The sequence below is a fragment of the Cebus imitator genome, unplaced genomic scaffold, assembly GCF_001604975.1.
Source record: "Cebus imitator isolate Cc_AM_T3 unplaced genomic scaffold, Cebus_imitator-1.0 Scaffold10, whole genome shotgun sequence".
Classification (NCBI taxonomy): Eukaryota; Metazoa; Chordata; class Mammalia; order Primates; family Cebidae; genus Cebus; species Cebus imitator.
Window position 1 is genome coordinate 12033523 of NW_016107325.1, and position 17952 is coordinate 12051474.

Consider the following 17952-nt stretch of genomic DNA (forward strand, 5'->3'; position numbering starts at 1 on the left):
TATCAGACGCTGCATAGTACTAACACCATTATTTGAAATATGACCTAAAATAATACTACTTCTCTGTGGTGAGCTGAGAAATATCTCCCTAGACTTTGTAAATTTTAGATAGTGAATACACTAACAGCTTTCTGGTTTCTAAGAATATCCACTTATATCAGCCTCCCTCAAAATAATGGGCCAAATGAATACTCTTTTTGTTATCACATAATTCATCATTTTTAAATTCTCCCAGCTGCTGTTTATATTAGTAGGATGTCTTTCCTCTCATCCACTTCCACATTTCTAATAAAAAATATGGCGTTTCCTTTCCCAGTGGAGAAGCCCCACCTGAAGCCCAGTCACATTGCCAGGCTTCTAGGCTCAAATGATTAAATAAGTGATTGCTCTGCCTAGCTTTAAAAATGTGTCTTATATAAGGCAGTCAAGACACAATATCCATCACTGTAAAGGAAGCCAAGAATTTATTTAAAATAATGAGATATCCTCATTTTCATTTTTCCCTGAGAGGATTGTAGTGATGTAGAAAAATTCTCTGAATTCTAGAACTAGGGCAACACATTGATTTGAAGAAAGCTGTAATCTTCCCTTCTAATTGGAATGCACTTTCTCCTCGGTGAAATAAAGTGTGGCTTTCAGAATAGCAAGAGCCCTAAGCCCACATACACAAAGACATTCTCATCCTGACCACTCCTCTTTCAGGTTGGCCCCATTCTTCCCAAGGCAGAGAGTTATAAAGACCTTTTTAATAAATGTCAAGGTATATTGAACTAAAAAGGAGAAAGGTTCAAATCATTTCTTCCAATTTGGGAGGGAAATTTCAACTGCCAAGTTATGATGAATATTACCTTTTGTTTTATACCACTGCCTCACTGCAAATGAGCAAGTTGGGTAAGTTCAATTATGGGGTTTCTTGGAAGAGAGTCATAATTAAATTTTTAAAAGGAACAAATTATCGGCCAGGCACGGTGTCTCACACCTGTAATCCCAGCACTTTGGGAAGCCAAGGGGGGTGGATCACAAGGTCAGGAGTTTGCAACCAGCGTGGCAAATATGGTAAAATTCCATCTCTACTAATAATACAAAACTTAGCTTGGCATGGTGGCACGCCTGTAGTCCTAGCTGCCAAGGCGGCTGAAGCAGGAGAATTGCTTGAACCTGGGAGGTGGAGGTTGCAGTAAGCTGAGATGGCGCCACTGCACTCTGGCCTGGGTGACAGAGCAAGACTCCATCTCAAGAAAGAAAAAAAAAATTAGCTCTTTGTCTAGCTGAGGCAGAGGAGTCAGAACATTTATTCCTATGAGCATTCAGGGATTACAACTTGTATGAGTAGAGTTTCTTAAATAGCCAAGGAGGCTAACTTAAAAGAAAGGCTAGGAGAGAGAGTCAGCCCTCTGTGATTTGGAAAGATAATAAGTTAGCAAACTGGATAGCATAATGGTTTGTGACATTCTCCCTTCAAGGACCATTATCTGGTGTCAATAGTATTTTATGTCCTCTTCTCCTGTGCTTATTTACAGCATAATTGTAAGAGAAGAAAAAGGGGAGGAGCTGGGTATCAAAATAACCGTATGCCAAATTAATGCAGCCAACGAGAATCTCTGGCCCTTGGGGCTTGTTTATCAATTAGTTCTGTTGCAATCTGAGTTCCTATTTTTCCCCCACAGAATGAAGATGCTTTGATTTCACTCATATGCCATCTCTAAGGGAAGTCATTTGAGATCAAAACATTTTTCAGAAAGGATCTCTTTTCCCCTTTTCAATAGCATGATGTACTATACAGCAAGCTCCCCACTCATTTCAAGACCATTTTGTAGCACTGTTAACCTTTTCTGTCTCTCTCTCACATGCTCTCTTTCTTTTCCTGTCTTGCCTCCATTTTAATTGGTTAATGTTGGGGTTATTTTTTTCCGATTGCTTTTTCTTTACCATGTTTTTAAAGTTACTATGCAAATCTCTATGTGAAAGCCACTTTTGTATGCCACATGTGATCTGTAAATATTTTAAATTGACTCTGAATAACAGAAGTTATTCAGAGCAGCAGTTTGACATAGTATAAGAGGTAGCTGTAGTTTGACGTGAGACAGGAGAATTGTTTTTATCCTCCAAAAACCAAGCCAGTATATCAGGAACTGCTGGTTTGGAAAATGTGCCTCAATCCCAGCTTGTGTTTCTCAACTAATCTGAGTTTTTTAAAAGGGATCAGAGAAAAGAGAAGGTGGCAGGAGCAAAGGACTGCTTTAAACTATGACATACTCTTCACATGGTCTTAGGAAAAGAATAACTGGCTTTTCTTTTCAATCTAAAAATAAAACAAATTTTGCATCCCTTGTCACACTTGTCCTTCATTCTTCTTTGAATGCTAATTGCAAATTTTTCACTCTTTGAAAGTTGGTTTACTGAAACCCAAGAAATTACTTGCTCAAACCAGGAAAATTAAAATGTAAAGGAGTGAAGTCTTGCGGAGCAAAGTACAGACAATTCTCCACTTTGATGAGTCGACATAGGATTTCTTGACATTACCATGATGCCAAACCATCGTGATTTCAAGTAATGTACAGCATTCAATAAATTATATGAGTTATTCAGCACTTGATTATAAAACAGGCTTTGCGTTAGATAACATTGTCCAACCAGGCAACGTAAATGTTCTGAGCACTTTCAAGTTAGGCTTGGCTAAGCTATGATGTTTGGTAGGATAAGTGTATTAAATGCATTTTCAATACAGGATATTTTCAATCTACAATGGGTTTATTAGGACGTGACCTGATCATAAATAGAGGAGCATCTGTACTTTGTTATTGTAGCTCTAGCAAACTAGTACAGTATATAACCTACGGCTCTGGAGTCTGGTAGAGTTTGCAGGAGTGGGCACGATGACCACAGTTGGAAAACACAAAGATAACAAGAGCCAAAAAACAGGGAGGGGCAGAGGTCAGAAACTAAAAAGATGCTCCTAACAGAGCATTAATCAAAAAAAGTCAAGCAAAAGAGACAAAAATTTAGTAAAAGACTCAAAGACTGAACCAGAGATAGCAAAGCATTCTGTTCTCAGCTCAGATGTCACCTCCTCAGAGAGTGACTAATTAAAGGTAGCTCTTCTCCCCCATCCCACCTTTGTTATGTCTCTATCCCGTTACCCCACTTCATTTACTTCATAGCACTTACCATGACCTGAAACTGTTTTTACGTTTATTTATCTTCTGCTTCTCTCTCCTAGAAAGTAAGCTCCCATGTGTCTTACCAGCTCAGTGTCTGGCACCTAGCAGTGTTCAGTGCATCTTTCATGGACAAATGAAGTAGATTTGAAAATGCAAAGGAAATCATAAACTAGAGACATTCCTTGAGACACCAGAGAATAGAGGCAAGCTGCTTGGTGAGACTCCTGCAACCTCGCCCATGGTGAAGGGAAGCTCGAATGATTGCCAGGCCAATTCAGTGTAATTGGCAACCAATACATAGGACATCAGTGTTGACATGTACTTGCCTATAGTCAAGATTCTCCAGAGAAGCTGAACCAATAGGACATATTTAGGTATATAGAAAGAGACTTATTAGGGATTGTCTCATGAGATTATGATCTACTGTCTGCAAGCCCAAGAAGAAACCAGTGGGATAGTTTCAGTCCAAACCCAAAAAGTTGAGAACCAGGGGAGCCAACACTGTAGATCTCAGTCTGACCCCAAAGGCTTGAGAACCAGAAGCACTGATGTCTGAACTCAGGAGATGAATGTCACAGCTCAAGCAGAAAGAGCAAATTAGCCCTTCCTCTACCTTTTTGTCCTGTTTAGGCCTTCAATGAATTAGGTGATGTTCACTTTCATTGGTGAGGGCAGTCTTCCTTATCATACCAATTCAAATGCTAATCTTTGCCAGAAACATCCTCACAGACACACCTAGAAGTAAGTTTTAGGAGCTATCTGGGCACCCCTTAGCCCAGTCAAGTTAACACATGAAGTTAACCATCACACTGCCTGCACCATGAAGATGGACATGACGCTGGCACCCCAAACAATGCACAGTTCACCAGAGACACACTACCCACCCACTCCTGGGCCTTACCTCTGGCTGTACAAAGGAATTTCTGCAAGTTTGTTGGTTTCTTGAAATAAATTATTCAGAATAACAGACAATCCACCATAGAGTTTCTAGGAGAAACACGTGCCTCTTAAATTGAAAATACTGCCCCACTAACTTCCTGAAAGATGAAGGTAGATAGTTCCTGGAGATTTCTGTGAATTAGGTAATCTGAAATACAGTAAGTCCCCTGGGGAAAAAGTCTTTCAAGTGTTCCAGTTGAATGTGTCTATTTAGAGGGATTTGTATTTAATGGATGACAAGTTAATGTGTCATCTGTGTCTGTGGTTGTGGTGAAGTTGCTGAAAAAATGACAAGTGTTACATGTGCAACTTTATATTTTATTGATATACTAACTGATCTGTTAAAAATGATTTTTTTAAATCTTGTAAAACTGAAAGAACTTTTCAGAGGTTTCTGCTTTTGTGGTATTCTCTCTTTTCTCTTCAGTGGGCTTTTGGCTTTGAGTTTTCTAGGAAGGAGACAAGATTTCTCAAACAGAAAAATCTGCACAGTATACTCACTAAGCTGGATGAACAAACCAAAATGCTAAAGCAATACTATTTATTTAGAAGAATTGATCAATATATGTGCTCAGGATCTAAAACCATAAACTGATGAACTGACATAATCCCCTCACTCACAATAGATCCTCCTCTTTGTATCATAATACCGCCTGCCTAGATAGAACTCTTTCCCTGGAAGCTCAAACGATTTGGCAATGGTTGTTAATACCTATGATGTATTTGGAGACAAAACAGATTTATTTTTGCCCTGTCTTTATGTTTAAGGCTACTGAGACACAGAAAATCCACACAAGTCAGAATTACTCAAGGAGTAAACTACGGACACACTGACCCATCACCAACTAACTACTTTATCCAACATGCATGAAATGAGAGTTCCGTGCATCATGCTACCCTTTCTTGTCCTTAGCTACATTACTGTTTCTGGCCCATGGGCATATTTTTGTACCTTTTTGCCGTCTGAGAAATCCGTTTGATTATAAGCAAAAAGGCCATCTTTTAGCATTCCTTGCTATGAGTTCTCATTGTCCTTAGCCACTCTTCAGGTTTTAAGTGAATTTCTTTTCACACTTCAAATTCTCTGATATTTTTTAACAGAGGATTCACTAGATTCTAACTTGCATTTAGCATTGTCTAAGATGTAATACTATGCTTACTTTTGTTCTTGTGTCTGAAAACAACAGGAAAAAAGGTCAGTAGAAATAGTAAATCTGTGTGTGTGCGTGTGTGTGTGTGCGTGCGCACGCGCGCTTCAGGTCTTCATAGAAAATAACCTGCAACATATTTCTAAACCTCTTTAGCAGTTTCAGCTTCCCCAACCTACTCTCAGCATTACAAGCTTTAATGTGCTCTTTGCAAATCATCACTTTTTACACTTTTTGATTATCCAGAATCCCTGCAGCACTGGTACAGTACAGTGTGTAGGAAACTAGAATGAACTAGAAAAAATCCAAGCAATGGAAACACATCTAAGAAAATAAATGCATGAGGCCAGGAATGGTGGCTCACACCTGTAATTCCAGCACTTTGGATGGCCAAGGCCAAAGGATCACTTGAGCCCCGCCAGTGCTGAGACCAGCCTGGGCAACACAGTAAGTGAGACCTTGTCTCTACTAAAAATAGAACATTTTTTAAAATTACCCAGGTAGGGTGGCATGTGCCTGTAATCTCAGCTACTCAGTGGCTGAAGCAGGAGGATCGCTTGAGCCCAGGAGGTCAAGGCTGCAGTGAGCCGTGATTGCGCCACTGCACTCCAGCCTGGGTGACAGAGTGAGACCCTGTATTAACAAGTTAATAAAAATAAATAAATGCATATATCACTTGGAGAATAGCAGCCTGAGATGCTCCCTGACACCCTGGGCTTTCCCATCAAAGATATTGCCTATTGTCCCAACAGGCCTTAGGAAGCTTAGAAGTGACTACTTATGTAGTCACTCACTAGCTGTGTGATTGAGCAAGCTACTGAATATTTCTGAGTTTCCATTCTCTCATCTATCAAATGGAGAAAATTGTACCTCTCCTACAACACTGTAAGGAATGAAACTAAAATATAAACAGAATAGAATGGCATACAATGTAGCATACAGCACAGTGCCTGCTATATGCCTTTTAAAATGAGAGCTACAATAATAATGGTAAGAGGTATTATGTTTATTGCCTGTCTAGAAAAGAATAAACATTCTTCTGTTTTTTTTTTTTTTTTAAGTGTTTTTCATATTGTCCTCAATTTCCATATTTCTTTTTTTGGCTCCTTCTAAACCTCCCAGCTACCTATGTTTATGCAGTCGCTTCCCCTAGAAACTCACACGGAAAAGTATCAGATCAAACAAATTCTCAGCTGGGCGAGGTGGCTCACGCCTGTAATCCCAACACTTTGGGAGACCGAGGCAGGAGGATTACCTGAGGTCAGGAGTTTGAGACCAACCTGGCCAACATGGTGAAACCCTGTCTCTACTAAAAATACAAAAGTTAGCCAGGCATGGTGGTGCACGCCTATAATCCCAGCTACTCAGGAAGCTGAGGCAGGAGAATCATTTGAACCCAGGAGGTGGAGGTTTCAGTGAGCCGAGATCGCCTTGCTTCACTCCAGCCTGGAGACAGAGACTGTCTCAAAAAAAAAAAAAAGAAAGAAAGAAAGAAAACAAGACAAAAACAAATTCTCACTTACTCTTCTGAGAAACAGAACTATGCAAGAGGAGAAATCCTTAATATGAATGAGTGAATTGCTACTGACATAAATGGAACAGGATTTGAGAAAGGTACGTTCCTCCATCGTACTCTTTAGATTTCACAGATGGGTAACAAGCTACTCAGCTCAGGAAGGTATCTGAGCATCACCCCTCATCTGACCCCTGCTAATATCTCCACCTGCCCTCCCCCATCCTCCTCACCATCATCCTGCCCTCTTCCTTAACTCAGCTATTCCTGGTACATACCATGCTCTCTCTCGTTTTATCCCCTTGCATATGCTGTTTCCTTTGCCCAGAATGCCTGATCCCCATCCAGATAATTTCTAGCCATCCTTAAAGATTCAACATGGCTCCCCTTTAGTGACTGTGCCATAGCATCTTCCCCAGGACTCCTTCATTGTTTGACTCTGGCGTGTGTAGAGGAGTGATATTCACATTACAGCCTATGTGAATGGCACCCTCTGGAGAGGTACCATGCACAGTCTGTGGGAGTCCTTGTTCTCCCACGCTCTGCCCAATATTCCTCTCCTGTGTACTCCAGTAGCCTCCTAATGTAAATTTTTGTTCCACCGTTCTACCCATTTACTTGAAACCTTCCCTCCTAGTCTAGCAGTTTCTGAAGGGAGGAGTATGGGTTCTGTTTCCGTTTTTCCAATACTTCACATACAACAGGTACTCAGTAAACATTTGATTAATTGGTTGATTGATGGATACATGGATTAACGAATGAATAAAGAGTTGAAGGAAGGCTTAACCATCGAGATAGAGGATAATAACTTGTGAAGTGAACTCTGTAGAGATGAGAAAGAAACAATAAAAAGGAGATAAAAATGTAAAGTGGAAAAATGCTCCATTAGTAGTCTGATTACTGGCTCCCAAATATTACCCGACAGGAGCATCTTGCAGGAGAGGCTTTTGGGGAGGCCCTTAACATCTCAGTAATAGGTAGCTCAGTAAGTAGGAAAGTATCCAAGAGGACAGAACAGAATAATGATAAAAGTAGACTAAGAATCAGATACATAGTCTAGGACAATGGTAGAGAAAGTTTGCTTTCTAGTACCATCTGGGGACTTACTATAACCTTTTATAATTGAAATGGAGTCCATGTCTGTATATCTCAAGTTGAGAAGCCCTTTTTTTCTATTCCTGGTTTCTCTCACTTCCTTTTGCTTACTGTTCAAAGTTTTAAAACTTGCTGAACATCACATCCTTCTTTTTATCAGCTTTCGTGCACCTTAGAACAAAAATTTCCCCCAGAGGACAGGGATACAGGAGCCTATAATTAGAAAGTACTTATTATGGGTTGGATGAAGGCCTGACTATGCCTAGAGTCAAGCTGCTTGAAGCTCTTCTAATATTCATTTAGTTAGAACGGTAACCACACTGAGTTATTGCTGGTCTCATATGGATCATATATTCACAGACAGCTCTTGGCTTAGACAAAAGGATATATATTGTCTCTGCTGTTCACATCATGTCTTTTTATTTCATTATGACTATTGTGCTTAGAAGCATGGTTTTCAATCTATATTCCCAATTAAATTATTTCAACACAGTCTGTACATGTAAGCACATAGTTTTCTTTGAAGCAGACTTCGTTAAAATTGATATCTATTCTCTACTATCTCTGCCTTCCAGGACTACCACATTCTGCTCTAACGAGGAAGGAAGAAACAATTTTTTACATGAATGGACTTCATAACCAGTATATAGGATTAACTGACATGAAATTTTTAAAGTTTTAGAAAGCATTAGAAGTTCTAGAAAGGATGAGCGTTCCAAAGGAAAACTAAATTTGAACACCAGCTGAAGTTTCCGTCACATCTTCATTGTATCTGTGGCCCCCAAGCTCAATTGTCCCTTTCATTATACTCATGCTGGGTTTATAGGCAAATGTAACTAGGTTAAAAAAAAATTAAAAGGGCCAGTATGATTTCATCAAGGGAACATATGGGTGAATGGTTAAAAACCGTAAAAAGTGACGCCGTTTAGATCGACTCCAAAATAAATGCTGTCAGCCACCTGAAAGGTCACTTGGGTAATGAAATGGGTTCCATGCTTGAGAGGTCAGCATATCCTCTGCATGAAGTTTCATACAAAATTAAGAATTAGGAGCTAAGAGTTATGAGAGCCAAAACAAGGGGAAAATAAGGAACAATTGGGAGTTAGTTACTTCTAAGTCTGAGCCAAGAGAAACACACCATTAGCAGAGATTTTCCAGTGTGATAAACACATATTCAAATAGCGAGTTAGAGAAAGCAAGATGTTGAGAACAAAATTCTTCACTAGAATGAAGCAAATAAAAGCTCAGATTTGGAAATTGGAAAAGAGATATGAGGCTATGGGTGAGATTTCCTTGCTTGAAAGAAGACTTTAGTGCCAGAAAGTATTTCACTGTAAAAAATATCTCATGTGAAGAAGGGCAATTCTTTTTTAAAAAAGACTAATGTTCCACTTACTTCATCTTCATCTAGAATTTATAATCTATGTCTTTCTTAATTGGGTATGAATATACATACATAACTTCTATCAAGGAGAGAGGAAAAGGGGAGATGGTTATGACAGGAAGTTTTTGGTACTGATGGAAATGAATGATCATGTGTATTTTAATCATTGTGGGCAATTCTTGTACCCTTGTTATGTTTATTTAAGGATGTAGAATGATGACATAAATCTGAATGACAATGGTACTTTATTGATTTTGCAGAATTAAGAGGAAGATTTATGAGGCATGGAACCCTCCATCAGATTTGGAAGAAAGTAGAGTGAGCGCAGAGATGACAGACAGCCACTAAGGCCCGTGGACAATCCCACCTCATGCTTCTCTATCAAACTTTAAGATTTATTAGTAATATGCTGCCTTTGGAAGATGAAAAGAAACTAGTGCCAAGGAGGCGTATTCTTCAATATTTGGAATAGACGTGTTCTCAAGACAATGGCTTCAAAGGTCTCGTGTTTGTATGTTTTGACAGTTGTGTGCTGGGCCAGCGCTCTCTGGTACTTGAGTATAACTCGTCCTACATCTTCTTACACTGGCTCCAAACCATTCAGCCACCTAACAGTTGCCAGGAAAAATTTCACCTTCGGCAACATAAGAACTCGACCTATCAACCCACATTCTTTTGAATTTCTTATCAACGAGCCCAATAAATGTGAGAAAAACATTCCTTTTCTTGTTATCCTCATCAGCACCACCCACAAGGAATTCGATGCCCGCCAGGCAATCAGAGAGACGTGGGGGGATGAGAACAACTTTAAGGGGATCAAGATAGCCACTCTCTTCCTCCTGGGCAAGAATGCTGATCCTGTTCTCAATCAGATGGTAGAGCAAGAGAGCCAAATCTTCCACGATATCATCGTGGAGGACTTTATTGACTCCTACCATAACCTTACCCTCAAAACATTGATGGGGATGAGATGGGTGGCCACTTTTTGTTCAAAGGCCAAGTATGTCATGAAAACCGACAGTGACATTTTTGTAAACATGGACAACCTTATTTATAAATTACTGAAACCCTCCACCAAGCCACGAAGAAGGTATTTTACTGGCTATGTCATTAATGGAGGGCCAATTCGGGACGTCCGCAGTAAGTGGTATATGCCCAGGGATTTGTACCCAGACAGTAACTACCCACCATTTTGTTCGGGGACTGGCTACATCTTTTCAGCTGATGTGGCTGAACTCATTTACAAGACCTCACTCCACACCAGGCTGCTTCACCTTGAAGACGTATATGTGGGACTGTGTCTTCGAAAGCTGGGCATACATCCTTTCCAGAACAGTGGATTCAATCACTGGAAAATGGCCTACAGTTTGTGTAGGTATCGCCGTGTTATCACCGTGCATCAGATCTCTCCAGAAGAAATGCACAGAATCTGGAATGACATGTCAAGCAAGAAACATCTCAGATGTTAGGATTTTTACCAATGGAAATACATTTCTTTTCTTTTTTTAAGAAATGGGACCTATGGTGTTGGTATTTTCCAGGTGTCAGGGGAAATGAACTGGTGAAGGGGTTTTGTAAAGTTTTTGCTTCCTGCTATAAGTTCCTTTCTTGGATTACCAATTTACAAATGTTAGACTCTGGTCATAGAAACAATAAATGAGTTAGAATAGCCAGATTTCATTCTCAGTCCCAGGGCATTGCTTTGTCTCAAAAAGTGACTTCCAAATAACTCCTAGGATTGATGTACTGTGCATTTGAGATAAAAATTTGGTTCTGGGAAACTGAAACTCACAATAATGTGTTTGTATCATCTCTGCAAAAATTAATACATAAACAGAAACCATTTTCAAAAGCAATTCAGAAAGGATACACAGGAAGACACACTAGATGTGATTATTAATATCGTGCGTGTTGTTACATTATAATTTTACATATATTGCCATGTAATGTGTACAGTATTTGCAGTTCCACCAAGAAATGAACTTGGTAGCTGCAGAGAGGCTGCAGCTAAATAGATGGGAATTTAAACTTGAGAATCAGACATTGCATGTGTTTGGAAGACAACTCTGCTTGCTTATCCAAGGATTAAACCTGGTCAACGGGTGGAATGTATATAAAACGCTACTTAACAAAGTAAACAAAGATATTTTTCCTTTTTTCTTTTCTTTATTTTTTTTTTCCTCTTTCAGAACAAACATGAAATGGTGCCTCCAAGGAAACTTTGCCAAATGTAATCTCACCTGCTTCCTTCCATGCAGTGTCGCTAAGTGCATTTCACAGTTTCTGTATCTGGCAGGCATATGTCTCTATGTATAAAATATGTTGGTTGGAGGCCAGAGAACAATAAATCACATTGACAAAATACAAATTTAGGTATGCATTATAATTAACGTAAGCTTATCAATAGTATAAGATGCCCCCCACACACACATTTGCAAAACACGTGAGAAAATCTTTAAGGGCGTCAATATTATTGAAAGACTTGGCCCTATTGCTAACCTCTGAAAACACCAGAACATGTTCAGCAGTAATGCTGTTATGAGGTATTCTGGGGGCTCTGTGATTGAGGTTCATGGGCAGGAAGAATGGGGAAGGCTGGGTTTGGGTCCCATTGATGCCCTCAAACTTATTGGGCCCTGTGAGTAGGCATTGTAATCTTGCTCTGCTTCAATGTGTTCATTTATAAAAATGGCTGTAAAAAACACCTACCTCACAGCTGCTGTGAGAGCGAATTGCATTTGCTAAGTATTTTGAGATCCTTAGCTTAAAAGGTGCTACATAATGCAATGTATCATGCATTATACTAGATGCTAAAATAATTGTATAATTACAATGATGGTCATTAGTAGCAGTAACATCATCTTAATATAACATCTGCCGAAATAAAGATCAGCTGTGAACTATCAGTGCATCTAATTCTGCCAAGGCTTTGACTTTTCCTTGGCTATAATTTAGGTGTTTGGGAAAACTCTCATTTCTTTGCAATTTCTTCTGGTTTCAATGAATAAGTGGCTAGATCAGTGTGTTGCCTTGAAATCCCAAGATGCTGAACGTAGAGGCAGCTGCCCTCTTTGGGAAGGAACCTCTGGTTGGGCGTATATGACAGTAAATGAAGCATATGCTTTGCAAAATGCATCACAGCAACTTAGATCTCAGGAACTACTGAATATGAATTCTAAGAACTTTGAGAGCAGGTAAAGGTAGTCCACCTCTTTCAGAAGAAGCATAATCGGCAGTCAGCAAACCTTAACATTGCACATCTTCTACCATTTATTAGAAAACACCTGCTTGTTCTCATGCAAAGAAAGCCCCAAAGCTGAAAGAGTGTACCTTTTTAATTTATTTACTTGTGTTTTAACCTGACCCCGGGAGACCCCATAGAAGTAGATAGCAAACAGGCAGACAAAATGAGCAAGTGAAAGTCATGACTTGTTTCTGCAAAACTCTGGATCTCTCATCCCCAGCCCTAAAGGACCCAAGATGAGACAAGATTTCCCATCCCTTAACACATCTTCATCTTATGGTCAGCAGGGCTGCTGGTTTTGATTAGAGAATAGCAATTAGGTAACCTGGGGAGAGATGGATCAGCACAAGGTGAACCACCCTCCAACCCTGTAGCCTCAACTGCTGTGCGTTCGAATCACTGGGAAAGTCTCATGACTTCATACTTGGTTTACCTTCCAATCGTGCAGCTGAATCAAGCCTCTTGTCTCATACTATTGCCTTGCATCTACCCCATGCTCAGTCAAACCACCTTTGATGTCAAGAAATTGCACATTGTAAACATCATATATGTACATCTATGAATCGTTTTATAGGTGTGTGTATACATTATGAATATAGCCCTAATCTTTAAAAGGAGCAAAAATCAGAATAATATGTCTTAAAGAACTATTTCCTTACTTTTTTATGCTAGATAATGCCCATGTGACAAACCTGTAAATATACATCAAAAACCATGTGTATATATTTTAAAGGCATTTTTTTCTTCTCCTCAACTGTATGTATAGCTAGAATCTGCTTGCTATGTAACATTTTCTTCTGCATGGAGTTTGGTGAAGCAAGGCCATTTGTCCAGTGTTTCAATATCCTTAAGCATGTTTGCCCTTCGTTTTTTGAATTTCAAAAGATGTTTAAGTGATCAAGAAAAAGCTCTAACTTTCTACTTTTGTTAATTTTAGGACATGACACTGGCCAAATTATTGTTTCAATTACTTGTTAAGCCATTCTATTCATTTCCCTGACATAAAATATATAATGTTTCAGACAGTATTCTACCAAGAGTCTCTCAGACAATTTTTACAAAAACTCTTTTTTTCCATTATCTACTGGATAATATATTATCAGTGTCTGTATTCTTAAAGTTTCTTTTTTAGATTTATTTTCTGGAAAAAAATTTTCTCTTTGGTGGCTAGTTTAGGTGGCTTTGTGTCTTCTTATATTGGAACAAGTATCTATTTCAATATAAAATATTGTATTTTTAAATAACCAGAATCGACAAAATGAAGATCACTTAATTTAGATTCAATTCAGAAGAATAAAACCCCTTTGTGTGACACAATATGTGGAAAATAAACTGTTTACAGAGAAGCCAAGGAAGGAGTTTTTCAATCAAATCTCTTCTATCAAAAGACAATGGAATATTTACCTAATGCATCTGGGATCATTTTCTACCTTTCCTAATACGTGGGTTTAGTGGGAGATTGATTATGTCATTTCTTCTGTAAAGGTGAAAATAGTTTTTATAAACAACAAAGTAACTTGTGAATGAAAGAAGTAATTTACTAGAACAACGCTTGTTGATGATAATTGACATTTAGGTATAACGTTATATATGAATGATTGTATTTATGTATTTATTTGTCACAATTGTACATACTGTTTCGCCAAAAGTAACTGTCTGTAAAAGTGCACTCTCCAGGTTTGTAGTACTCTTTAGGGTTACATGGGTTGCCAATCAAGCTGCTAATCAGAATACTATTTTTTGTATCAATGTTATAAAACTAAAAATGACAGATAGATGCTGAAGATGTCATTACATTCAGTTTCTTCACCTTCCTCTTGAAATGTAAACTGTTGACTGAAAGCACGATGCTTATGTATAGGCCCATCTGTCACGATGAAGATTATGGTTCCATAAAGCTGATTTTTTTAAAAACCATTGGGACAAATAAACAGAAGGAGAACAAATTTTTCACTTTGCTTCTTTTCGGAAAGAATCTCTTTGGTGAGATGTGATTGTTAAAAGCTGATGCCCTGCCGTTTACCATCAACCTTTTCCACAATCTCATTGTAGGTAGTAGTTCATGCCATTCAGCGCTCATCCCAAAGAGCCCAGTGCAACTTAAGAGTCAACACAGAGACTATTCCATCTAGTATGTAGACCAGTGGCTACTCTGGGATTTAGGAAACGGGGATTCACTTGCCCCTTGGTGGCCTCAAGGAATCATTTTAACTGGCCTCTGTATTAAAATCTATGGTTTAAACTTGCCAACAAATTCCAACCCAGGGGGCATTCTATTAATAATGTGTTTGACAACTTAAGACATGTTAAATCTAAGGCAAAAATGTCATTCTCATGTTTCATCTGCATGTATCCTTTGGAATACTGTATGTTACTTTAAAAGTTTAATTGGATCAGAGAAGATCTATTCAGACATTCCTCACAGCAGCCAAGTAGATGATTGCTGATGCCTGATTGTGTCAGCAAGAGACTGAGAACTATTTAGGAGACAAAAGTTACTTTCGTTATCAATCCTGATCTAGCTAAACAGATATTCACTTTTTTTGTTTGTTTGTTTTCTTCAACTTATTTTAAGTTCGGGGATACATGTGCAGGATGTGCAGGTTTATTACACAGGAATACGTGTGCCATGGTAGTTTGCTGCACAGATCATCCCATCACGTAGGTATTAAGCCCGGCATCCAAATGCTATTCTTCCTGATGCACCCTCCCCTGAATCCCTTCTGACAGCCCACAGTGTGTTGTTCCCCACCATATGCCCATGTGTCCTCACCATTCAGCTCCCACTTATGAGCACATGTGGTGTTTGGTTTTTTGTTCCTGTATTAGTTTGCTGAGGATAATGGCTTCCAAATTCATTTATGTCCCTGCAAAGGACATGATCATGTTCCTTTTTATGGCTGCATGGTATTCCAGATATTCACTTTTTAATGGAAATTTAACTTTTGGTTTACTCCCCACATACCGTGGAGTTCCAAAAGGTAAAGTTTATCAGGTGAGTGGAACTATGTGAGTAAACAATAAAAACATAATATACAGCTTTGTATTCCACGTAACTTTTTCAAAGGACCAACATCAAGAGCAGTGATCTAAAAATATAGTCTCCAGGCCAGGCACGGTGGCTCACTCCTGTAATCCCACTGTGAGAGGCCAACGTGGTGGGTCACCTGAGACTAGGAGTTTAAAACCAGCCTGTCCAACATGGTGAAACTCCATCTCTACTAAATATACAAAAATTAGCCGGGTGTGGTGGTGCACACCTGTAATCCCAGCTACCTGGGAGGCTGAGGCAGAAGAATAGCTTGAACAGGGAGGCAGAGGTTGCAGTAAGCCAAGATCATGCCACTGCACTCCAGCCTGTGCAACAGAGCAAAACTCCATCTCAAAAATAAATAAGTATAGCTTCCAGACCAGGAGCACCAGACTCATCCGGGAACTTGCTAGAAAAGCAAATTCTCAAGTTCCTCCAGAAACTTCAGCGTGTGGCTCAGCAGTCCATTTTAATGAGCCCTCTAGCTAACTCCAATGCCCACTGGAGCTGAGAACACTAACCCAAAGCAGAGACTGGGAAACTACAGTCTGTGAACTCCATCCAGTCTGCTGTCCACAAGCTAAGAGTGGTTCCCATGAACAGCTGCAATGATTGATGACAGCAGATGCTAACACAAGCTCCAACTAAGCAGGACGTTAGTCCCATAGGAAGAATGCCATTCCTCTCATTAGTGGATGTGTATTGCCAATGCACAAAATTGTACTCAGTTATTATTTTATTTTGAATTCCATCAATACAAAAACTGGACATTTATTTTTTCTTTTGTTATGTAAGTACGATCATATATTTTCAAGTTTACTTCTTGACCCACAAAGCTTAAAATATTTATTATCTTGCACTCTATAGGAAAAGTTTGTCAACCTTTGACCTAGAGAAACAGGAATACATCTGAAAAAGGTGCTACACACAAAATGTTTCCATTTATGGATGAAAAAATCATATCAGCATTGGAATTGTCTTCCCATACAGCCAGGAAAACGACAATGTAGTCATGATAATGAATTGCATTAACAACCAACAGCTGCATATATTTTTGAAATATTTCCTTGTTTTCTCTGAGTGATTTTTAAAAATTATAAAGGCTCGAATCTAACTGTCACAATTACCCACATTTTAATTAATATATTGCTTAAAGATGTGTGCATATTAGACCTAAAAGGGTGGGTTTCATGTAGCTTGATTATTATGAGTATTCTATTTTCTCATTTACTTAATTGATTGTCGTAGATTTCCAAATGAATTCACACTGCTGGGAGAGAATTGAATACATTTTTAAGAGAAAAAAACAAAAATGAACAAAATGTAAAATAGAAATGGGGATATTTAAAAGAGTGAGTGATGTGCCCCACAATATAATCCGTGTGAGCATGAAAAATCACCCTCAATAAGATCTCCTTACCTCCTCGCTGGTTAAAATGGGCATTTTTGTGAAGTGAAAAAGTTATTGATTCAACCACATCAATAATAACGCTGGCTCCACTGTCTCTTCAGCCAGAGGTGCCTAGCACTCAAGAAAAATTTTCCATTTAGTTTTCCTTCTAGAATCTATTAGTTTAGTACATTATGTCAACTATTTGTTATGCCTCTGGCAATGACCTCCGGCCTCACCTGGAGGAAGCATGGCACAAGAGGTGATTTATTCTCTTTCTAGCTTTATTCTAGAGCGTTTACTCAGCGGTGGCTGCCTGATTCGGCAGGCTGGCGGAGACACTTGTGGGGGTTTGTGATGAAGACTATTTTTCAGAGGAGGTGAAGATGCTCTCAACAAGCCTGAGGTGAGGGGGAAGAAAGCATCAGAGAATTTCTCCCATTGCAAAACCTTAAATTTTCAGTGCCCATTCTTCTCTTTTGTCCTTGTTGTTGCTGAATTCTAACAGCCTCATGAAGTAGATGCTGCTCTTATCTCAAATTGGCGGATTAGGGAATTGAGGCAACCGAGCCTTCCGTTAACTTACAGGGTGAATTCAGACCCTCTGGCTCCATATTCATCATCAACATAGCATTTTCCTTCTCAAAAATAAGGACACATACCACTCCCCACCACCACACTGCCCCAGGCCCCAGTTCCTGTAGAATTCAGTGTAGCTATTTTAATTTGTTTTCCAGATTGTAACTTTTGCCCCCTTTTTACTGAGTTATAATTTATATACTTTAAAATTCCCTCTTTTTAAGTGTATGAGTTTTGACAAATGTGTACATTCAGATAACGACCACCATAATAAGAAATAGAAGAATTCTAGTACTGTCCCAAATTTTCTTATGACCCTTTATCATCAGCCCCCTCCCTCGGCCTCTGGCAATTACTGATCTCTTTCCAAATTTTTATTTTTCTTGAGATTTACATGTTATTTAGTAGTCATCATCTATAATGTTTAATATATAGAAAAATTTCTTCAAACAACCCATTATGACACCT

At 39.0% G+C, this 17952-nt stretch overlaps 1 protein-coding gene across 1 annotated transcript in view; it reads left to right on the forward strand.

The window, feature by feature from the left end:
* The window catches only part of B3GALT1 (beta-1,3-galactosyltransferase 1), a 583718-nt gene extending 569286 nt beyond the window's left edge, over positions 1-14432 (forward strand). The window contains exon 5 of the mRNA XM_017548485.2: positions 9501-14432. Within this exon, the coding sequence (XP_017403974.1) occupies positions 9729-10709 (981 nt within the window). The 5' untranslated portion in view covers positions 9501-9728 and the 3' untranslated portion in view covers positions 10710-14432. The remainder of the gene's footprint in view (positions 1-9500) is intronic.
* Positions 14433-17952: the final 3520 nt, after the last annotated feature.